Source organism: Nuphar pumila, unplaced genomic scaffold (genome assembly GCF_984573655.1).
Source record: "Nuphar pumila unplaced genomic scaffold, dmNupPumi1.hap1.1 HAP1_SCAFFOLD_680, whole genome shotgun sequence".
Lineage (NCBI taxonomy): Eukaryota > Viridiplantae > Streptophyta > Magnoliopsida > Nymphaeales > Nymphaeaceae > Nuphar > Nuphar pumila.
Genome location: NW_028323450.1, coordinates 37,855 through 47,073, shown reverse-complemented (window position 1 = coordinate 47,073; position 9,219 = coordinate 37,855). Strand labels below are relative to the sequence as shown.

The 9,219-nt window shown below is 51.7% G+C and overlaps 2 protein-coding genes across 2 annotated transcripts; one reads left to right on the top strand and one right to left on the bottom strand.

The window, feature by feature from the left end:
* The first annotated feature begins 1,259 nt into the window (after nt 1-1,259).
* Nucleotides 1,260-3,939, top strand: LOC149809920 (ras-related protein RABH1e-like). The gene is made up of 3 exons (XM_089994545.1): nt 1,260-1,317; nt 2,357-2,796; nt 3,796-3,939. Exons 1-3 carry the CDS (start codon nt 1,260-1,262, stop codon nt 3,937-3,939), a joined length of 642 nt encoding a protein of 213 aa, XP_089850671.1.
* A 3,741-nt stretch (nt 3,940-7,680) lies between these two features.
* LOC149809919 (uncharacterized) lies at nt 7,681-8,097 on the bottom strand. Its single transcript, XM_089994544.1, has one exon. The coding sequence runs from the start codon at nt 8,095-8,097 to the stop codon at nt 7,681-7,683; it is 417 nt and encodes a 138-aa protein (XP_089850670.1).
* Between the last annotated feature and the right edge of the window lie 1,122 nt (nt 8,098-9,219).

Below are 9,219 nucleotides of genomic sequence, written 5' to 3'. Positions count from 1 at the left end.
GGCGAGGCGCACAGGTGAGCCCGCAGCAATGAGCGTTTTGACGATGTCGAGGTGGCCGCACAGGGCGGCTAGCTGGAGAGGCGACACCATGTTCGAGTCTCCCGGGCTGGGCAGAACTTTATTTTGCAGCATCCACTGCATGGCAGAACACGTGGTGAAGGACGGAAACTCGCTTGGTATTGATTCTAGTCCCGTCCGGACCTGTCGCGAGCGCGAGTCGCCATCAGACTGAAGTTCAGTCAGAACTCAGCGTTGAGATAGCTTGAGAAGCCATCAAAGCACCAAAAATCTGGATGTCTGGACGTAGCAGTTGAATTGCGCGCAGCTGCTCAATCCCGCTGCCATTCTCATGCCGAGATCAGGCGCGCATGTGTCTGTGCAGCAAATGTGCACGTTACGGGGCACGCCCAAGCTGTTCCGAATTCCAAGCAAAAGAGTCTCGGAAGGCCAGACCTTCAATGCAGTTAGTATGCATGTAGACAGTTACACGCCACACTCATAACGTACGAAACTTTTGCTTCTGTGCCGCATCACACCTCGATAACACCCAAGTGTCCATTTTCTGCAGCGAAATGCATTGGCTGAGCACCAAGCAGGGAGTCTTTCTCTGACAATATCTCGTGAAGAGGATACCCTAAAGTTTCGACAACTTTCTGGGCTAAGAATTGGACGACATCAAGCCTCCCTGCCTCTGCAGCTTCGCAGATACTCCCAGTTTTCGCGATGTGCGCTAGGTGATGCTGAACTCCAGTGTACACCATCCTAGATGATACGGAAAACAGTGAAATTTTCACAAAGTGTCAATCGCTGACGGAACGCCAGTGAGTCTATGGCTCGCACGAAATCAAGTGCTTCGACAGCTATGCAACGTAGGAAACCAAGTCCCTAAGGATTCAGACGACGATGTCAGAACATTTACTTTAGTGTAAATGTTCTTGAGCTGAGCTCAGCGCGATGCGATTTGGGCCTGCCGCTGGCTCAGCCCTGGTAGGACATCTCCACGAGACAGCCTGCGTGTGAGTGCGTCAGGCTTGGTCCTGGCGGGAACTGCTTGACCAGCCAGCTTGACTGTGGAAGGCACCACAATGATTGGCAGCCAACCCGTAAAGAGCCCGGCTTGTACAACTCCTTTGATAAACGTGCTGACGTATGTCCAAATCCGGTCGATCTAAGTAGTCGCGAACGTCCTTGTGTAAAGTCAGGGCAGTCATGTGTAGCACGTACTGATTGTTGGCAGCCAAAAGCGACACACCGGCATCATGGCTGCTTCCAGTGCAACCAGCAATGTCTCACATTTGGCAAAGTACAAATTGGTATGCCTCTGACGCATATCCGATTTCCTGACGTTCGCCAATGGTTAACCTGCTGGTTTAGGCGTCGTGCCAATAATCACGTCAAGCAATGCACCTGTTGCGCCTCGCATTTGTGGATTGTGACACGTCAAGAACTTTCTCAACTCTGTAGTTGGGGGTCAAAGGTATTGCAAGCTTGTTCCCTGTGCACGCCTTCTTTCCAGTTTCTCCGAAGAGCAGGTCGCACCATACTCCCTAGCAAGCACGCCGGAGCGGCCAAAGCGCCTCAAGCGCCCAATGACCCTCAAAATCTTAGCGGTGCAAAATCCGTGAGAGTCGGGGGCATGTGCTTGCTCAAGAGATTATCACTGTCCCAAACATACGAACCCTATGCATATCATGCGGACCGGCACTGAATTGTATCTGCAACGGAGGTGAGATCATCATGAGACATGACATGAAACATATTCGTAATCCTCTATGTGGTCGCACATCATTCTCAGTCACAGCATCCAGCATTGCGCTGTCTGGAAGCGTCCACCCCAAGCCAGGATACCTTTAGACCCATTAGAGTGGACCATGTAATGCAAGCAAAGGCATGAAGCTTGTTTAAAAAGCTACATCACTAAAGTTATCGGTCCATGAATGAATGATTATCCGTGGCAACTTCGTCACCCGCTGTGAAACATAATAATGCACAACTTACAGGAATGCACGTAGGAAGCCGAAACAGAATGATATGACCACCCATCGGCAGTGTATGGCCTATATTAAGCCACCGTACAGAAATTGATGGTTTCTCGGATAGGCCAGGAGCTATGCATGGACCATGCCAACAGAACATGTCATTTTCTACAAGTATTGCTTATATATCTTTGCTAAAACACTAGCGCATCCATATAGATTGGCAAATCAAACTACTTGGATACCTCCCGGGAAATGAGTTCAGTCAAAGCTGGACATTACCTATGTCTATCTTATGCCGAAGGCGGTGATTTTCCAAGAAACTGACCACCCAGTGTCCCACAGCTGTGTCTCCTGATCACCACGGCGCGCTGCAGGTGTTCTTGGGGACCAGTCTGTCGGCAAAACGTCCATCATCACGCGCTTTATGTATGATAAGTTCGACACAACGTACCAGGCAACCATCGGCATCGACTTCATCAGCAAAACGATGTACCTCGAGGACCGAACAGTGCGGCTACAGCTGTGGGATACGGCCGGCCAAGAGCGCTTCAGGTCGTTGATCCCCAGCTATATCCGGGACTCTTCCGTCGCTATCGTCGTCTACGATGTTACAAATAGGCAGTCCTTCCTCACCACTGCCCGCTGGATTGAGGAAGTCCGGACAGAGCGAGGCAGCGACGTTATCATCGTGCTGGTTGGCAATAAAACCGACCTCGTTGACAAACGGCAGGTATCGATCGAGGAGGGCGATAGCAAGGCCCGTGAGTTCAATGTCATGTTCATTGAGACATCCGCCAAGGCAGGATTCAACATCAAGGTATGCCTTAATGCGAGGCATGTGAGAGTTTGTGTGGCAGCATGCGCGTGACTCATATGCAAGATTGGTAGTTTTGGGCCGCACGTAGCATGTGGGATCGTGCATTTCCGCTTTGGTCTGGATTTTCTCTTGTGCCTCAGCAGTCGGGGCAAGCATTTACGTGTCGTTGGAAGAGTGTTACCACCCACGCTACAAGAACGATGGAAGTACGCGGATGTAGATGCTTCTTGCTGAAGCTGTGGACCCGCATGGTTGTAGTGGGGAGCCCAAAACTCTCCTCGAGATGAATTCCGTGTGGACAGAAACGGCTGCTGTCCGATATGTGCCGTTGGCACAGTGGTTTCGTGCCCTGCGAGATCGCGGTGCTGGCGAACCTAGATTAGGCTTGACTAGCCTGGTTGATGGGGGCGACCAGACATGCTACCGCACAGAGCGGGTGTCAAGTTGCTTTGGACAGGTTTCCTCCGAAACGGTCCTTGTAAGTAATGTTGGCATAGTGGTTTCAGTACGCACTTGTCGTCTAGCGATTACTTCTGAGTAGACATTAGAAGCAGTAGTTGGTGTTGAGTGAAGAGGGAGGGGTTTTTGCTATCATTCTGGTATTGAGTGAAAATGGGGGAGGGGGTCCATGGGCTAGGAACTGCGTGCTTTCGGTTTCCTTCAACTGAGGGAGCAGTAGAGCTAGCAGTCCATAGGTCGAGAGCTGCGGGCCAGGAAATCATCTCAGAACATCACACCTTTGTATGGCCTGACATCAGATGCTTCCTCCGTTCCTTGTTTCCATGTGGACGGGCAGTGCTAAAGTGTTAGCTTGTGCCATTGCAGCGGTAGAAATAGTGATAGAGAAAGGTGCATCATTATCAGATAGCAAATTGTATCTCGGTGGGGAGCGGGTAATTGATCGTGATCACTGGCATCATTCTCATCATCGCCACAGGCGCTATTGCCTGTTCCGGCGCTTGCGTTTGTACGCATGTCCAGACAACGTGTGGCGTGCAGGCTCTTTTCAGAAAGGTAGCAGGAGCATTGCCAGGCATGGACACCGCTGCACAGAAAGCTCCGGAGAACCTCGTGGACATTGAGCTCACCACCTCCGCTAAAACTGCCGAGGGAGGCGCCCCAGGCACTCAGTGCCAATGCTGAAGCGTCACGTATCATTCTGATGATAGTACTAGTCTCTTTGTACCACCGAATCAAAGCCGAGTGAGACACCTCTGGGGCCCATGCACTGTACCGGTCAAGACTGCAAGATGCCATGCCTGAGAGAATGCTGTGTTGTGTGTGTTGGTGGCATGTGGTTGCCTGGCGTGGCGTCGTCCTTGCTTGCTGCCAACAGTTCTGTGTCTACGCCAATGAATGATCGCCTTCTGGCTACCGACCTTCAGCGATCACAGCTCGTGATCTGTAAATGAAACGAATGAACAAATCGGTGATATGTCCGTGTGCAAGAGCCAGAGGATTCCGCACTGCTGGTAGACAATGCAATGCGCTCGGGATGGCTCGAACGTCCATGTTCGCCTTGCAAGCCTCATCGGTGCTTCTTCACATGCCTGATCCCTGGTCATGTACCAGTGCTGGTGCTTCTCGTGCTGGTCAGAATGCAGCTCGGGACCAGATTTGAAGTTATGAGAAAGCCTTAAACCAACCAGGCTAGATCATCGAGCTCCTAGATCTGAACACAGTGTCCGGCTTGCATGATTCCGACCAGCAGGGTTCGTCCAGACAGGTCCCACCTCAGCATCGCCAGCGGGTTCCTGCTCGAAGCGCCACCAAACGTGACAGGAAGCAACATTGCTTTATTTCACGTTGTTACAAGGACTGTGAGGCTGTAACGTTGCCTCCAAAGGTTGTTCAGCGTGTATTCTGGTCGTTTCTAGGTTCTTGGACTGCCCGCAGACACTGCTGACTCAATTGTCGAGTCATGCTGAGATGCTGAGCAATTCGCCAGATTACTCCCCCAAATAAACATGCCAGCTGCCGTCCACAACATGTATCACTGCATCGTCATTCACTGTTCAGATTCAAATGTACGACATTCAAGCTCCAGGTACGCTGAAGGCTGCATCGATGGTGGCTAGTTGGCATAGAGGAAATGCAATTACGATGCTACAAATGGGATGTGGCCCATTCACTTTCAGTCCCCAACAGCCGATTGTGGCACCACATTGCTGAGCACCCCTTTTGTCGCCACATTTGCCGCAACATTCCAGTACTCGCCTGCGCATTAGGACGAAAAAGTGGCGCCACATTAACATTTAGGGCCCATGGGCACTATCTAGTGCCTGTTGGCCCGCTGGCTCGTGCTCATTATGCCTCTGAACGCAATCGGAAAGCCAACAATTCGCATTCCACGCCATAAAGTAAATATTTTGATGCTCTTCTTCTTACTCTAAAGGTTCTTTACACTGAACTGGTCTGTTTGAGGATACTTGCATTCCTTGGAAGCCTGGCTGACTCAATAATGGCCGAGAAATGCAGAGCATTTCGGCAAATTACTCCTTACAAAGAACAACTAGCTGTCGTCCTCAACAGCAATGATGTCAACAGTTGTTGGGTGAGTATTGCTCCGGCAAACGTGCTGCCAAGTTCAAGTTTGTACAGCCCCAACGTTACGCGAATGAACAAAGAAGACATGTTAGGTCAGGCTCTGGTCAGGTCAGGCTCTGGAAGCATGGCGTGGCTAGGATCCAGCGCTTCCCGGCAATCAGGTCCAGGGATGGGACACAAAGCGATCAAATTCCCGGCTCGCGGAAGTCTGTCATTGACTCCCATCCAATACCCAGGAACAGCTTTAATAACTGTTCGACCCAGACATAACTTCACGTTGGGGACGGAAACTTATTGGAGCCAGACCCGGGGGATCGGAGGGGCGCCAAAGACAGACTACCACGAGCCAGGAAACGCTCGCTTCCTGCATCCATCCCTTCACTACTGGGTCCCGATTGCCGGGAAGCGCTGGAACCAGAGTGTGTTTCGCTATGCAAGCTTGTACGAGAGCTCCTTTGGCGGCGGATAAATACCGGCTGTCGATGCGTCACCTGCGTGCATTCCAAACCCATCAGCATCTGTGCTCCATTGATAACTGCTTTCACTTGGTAAATTGCAGCCTGTGCTACTCGAGTGCAAGTAGCACCCATGACTTTGACCCCTCAAACCCTCCCACATTGCGTTTATCTTTTCATGTGCTGCAACATGCAGGTGATGGATTCATTCGCAGCAAACTGCGCTGGGTGCTGGGGTGAAAACGAGTGCATGAGTCAAAAGTTTACCGGGTTCGCCTTGGGTGAGGGTGATGGTAGCACCGATTCCAAGCAGTACCGGATGTTGCTGACGTCCATGTAGGCACGTTAGTGTTATACATAGAAATATTGACATCACCATGTCAATGTGAGAGTATCGTAGTCCAGACAGTAATCTGCCAGTTGCCATGCATTGCGTTGCATCACGTTCTGTACCTGATGTACTGAATAAACACTACTACGTCCACATGGACATTGGCAACTCTGAGAACTACATGGGAATCAATCACTATATATTGCGTTGTTCCAGAAAATACATAACGTGAATAACGACTTTGGTACTGCAGATACCTCACGTCTTCTGGCCAATTGTTATCTAGACTACGGTATGTTAGCAGTGTCAGTTGTGATGTAGCGCAGTGGCATACCGGTTGGTGCTGTTCAAAGCGGTTTCCGGCAGGAGATGCGTGGGCCTTCAGTTCCGGGGGGCCTATCAAGGAGAGGAGAACTGGAGAAGGATGAGGCCGTGAGCTCCACCAAGGATGACGAGCAGAATGAACATCCGGAAATAGTACACCTCAAACACCTGAGTGCGCGAAAACGCCAGCACCACCACGCCCACGAGCTTTGTGAATAGAATGCCGGCACAGACGGAGGCGCCCATGTCCACCAGGGCCTCACCCATGCGCTTCTCCCTGCATCGTCAACAGAACACACCATGAACTGGGTGTCCACACGACCCGAGACGCGCCAGCGCCGTGCGTGATGCCATGCTTACTTACTTACGCCTGTAAAGGATTGGTGCACATCTCTGAAGTATTGTGAACAGCTACACCATCATTGTCGTCGTGGAGGCGCATTAGGCACTTGAGCAAGTGCGCAGGGTGCGCCATGTGGCTGCAGACGCGTTCTCATGATGAAATACCTTGTTACAACACTACCGCAGCCACATGGACATCGAGCACCACTTGGAAATTATGTGGTGGACAACGACCATCGTTGTCGTGATAACATCACATAGACAAGAGCAACGACAAGTCCCCACATGTCAACAGGCAACAACACGCTCACGTATGTGAGAGAACAGATCATGAAACGTCAGCGGTGAGCACAGGGAAGCCAGCACTGAAAGCACTGCCACTCGCACCAGCCATCGCCCCATCATTTCCGCCATCGCCCCATTTCATTTTCAGTTCCCAGGAAAACGGATAAACTACACCGCACAGGCCAAAAGCAACAACACAGTTGTGTCCTAAACACTACAATATTTTCATCAGACCCCCTCCCTGATTACCCGGGTCCAAATATCCAAAAATACACCGTTTATCGGGACAAGAATGGGGCCCGAACCAGGACTTGTCGGCACAGGCCAAAACAATCAAGTACTCACATTCCATTCGAAGCAGTAAAGCTCATTGAACTTCAGCTTCGGGACAGTCAAGCCTGCTTTCAGCGCGCTGCCGCTCAATCATCATAGACTATGATGACAACTATGACATAGTTGTCATCACCATGTTGATGCACTAGTGTTGCAAAAAGACACAACATCATAACATCAAATAGATAGTGGCAGGATTTGGTCAGCAACAGCGCATTCGAAGTGATACGACTGAATGAACGTCAGCGGTCGGAACTAGCAAGCCTGTCATAACGCGCGGCCTTTCGCACGAGCTAGCTTGAAGAGGAACTTGAAACCACACATCATCATCACCGTGACCATCAAAGGGGCGGACCTGGAGCCTCGAGCCAGGCGGAATGAGTGCGCAACATGAGCCATGAACTCCACACCGATGCCCATGCTCATTGCAAGATTGACCAGGCTGATGGCGTTGAGCTGGACGCCCATGAGTACCATCGCACCCATCATGTCTACGAGCATGAGGGCGAGGCACAGAAACACAAGGCTTGCCAACCACGGGGAGCCTGTGAGGATGATGGTGATGAGGAATACGGAGGCGCAGGCTAGAGAGAGCAGGCGCGTGGCGTCGTCCACGATCGTTAGGTACTGCTCGAAGAAGGGGTGGAATACGGAGTACGCAAAGACGGTTGGTGCCGTCGCCATGGCGTCTGCACGGCCGGCGCCAGTTGTGAGTGTGTTATCTCGCTGCTTGTTGCTGGTGAATCACCAGCAACGATCACCAGTGGTGACCGTTTCGACAGAGGGTCTAAACATCACACCATCACAGGATAGGGATGAGTAACAATGCGTATCAAGCGTAGTCATGCAAACGAGGCTACTTCCTTTTGTCCCCATGTATTTTCATCGAGGCGGTTGATCGCCAAACATTATTTCCATTCTGACTTTGTCTGATGCGACGAGTGCCGAGACGCCCTTTTCCAAGATCAATCCCTGACAAGCACTCGCTGTTGCTGTATCAAGGCAATATACGTGAAGGTAACGACGACCACTTCAACGCATGCTGCCTGGATTAAAAAGGCGATGCCCAACACACGAAAATGGGGGGTGGCAGACTTACGCGTCCCACTCTGTTTTTCGTCATGTGGTACGCACCTGCATGCTTATGTGCGCGATTCAGAGTCGCCTGCGCACGGGCAACGATATCGCGTGTAGCGCGCAACGCCCCCACAAAGTCAGACTGGTGCGAAAGAGGCGCGGAGAATGCGCGAAACGACGAAGTGACTTGGCCTTCCTCGGCGAGCCCCACGATGTCTCCGGTGTCGAGGTCCGTCTCCATCTGGTCCGTGTACACGCCTTGGCCGCCCTTGGCGCACGCGGGGGAGGGCGCTGCCCTGAGGAACCACGGCAGAAGGAGCTTTGTGTCCTCGAGGGTGGGCCAGCCGTCTTGCAGGTCTGACTCGGCGAGGCAGGTCGTGCAGTTCGCGCACGCCTCCTTCGATTCGGAACATGGCGGGAGGTCGGGGGCCACGCAAAACTGGGGGATCATGTCTGCAGGTGGAGGAAATCAGGGTCATGCAGCACAGACACAACAACAATCGGAAATCAAGCCAACATCGATTTGGATGTTCGCTCATGTGCCTAGCCTCGGCTTCAAATTTACAGAGTCGGGAATGAAGCGCGATTGGGAAGCTACCAACCCCTGTCCATGAGGATGCGGTGCTATTGTAAGAGCCACTGCAGCATCATCTCACATGTCCAGTGTAGCATGTCTCTGTGTGCGGGAGCCACCAGATGAGCGTTTGCATTTGCTTGAATGATTTTTTC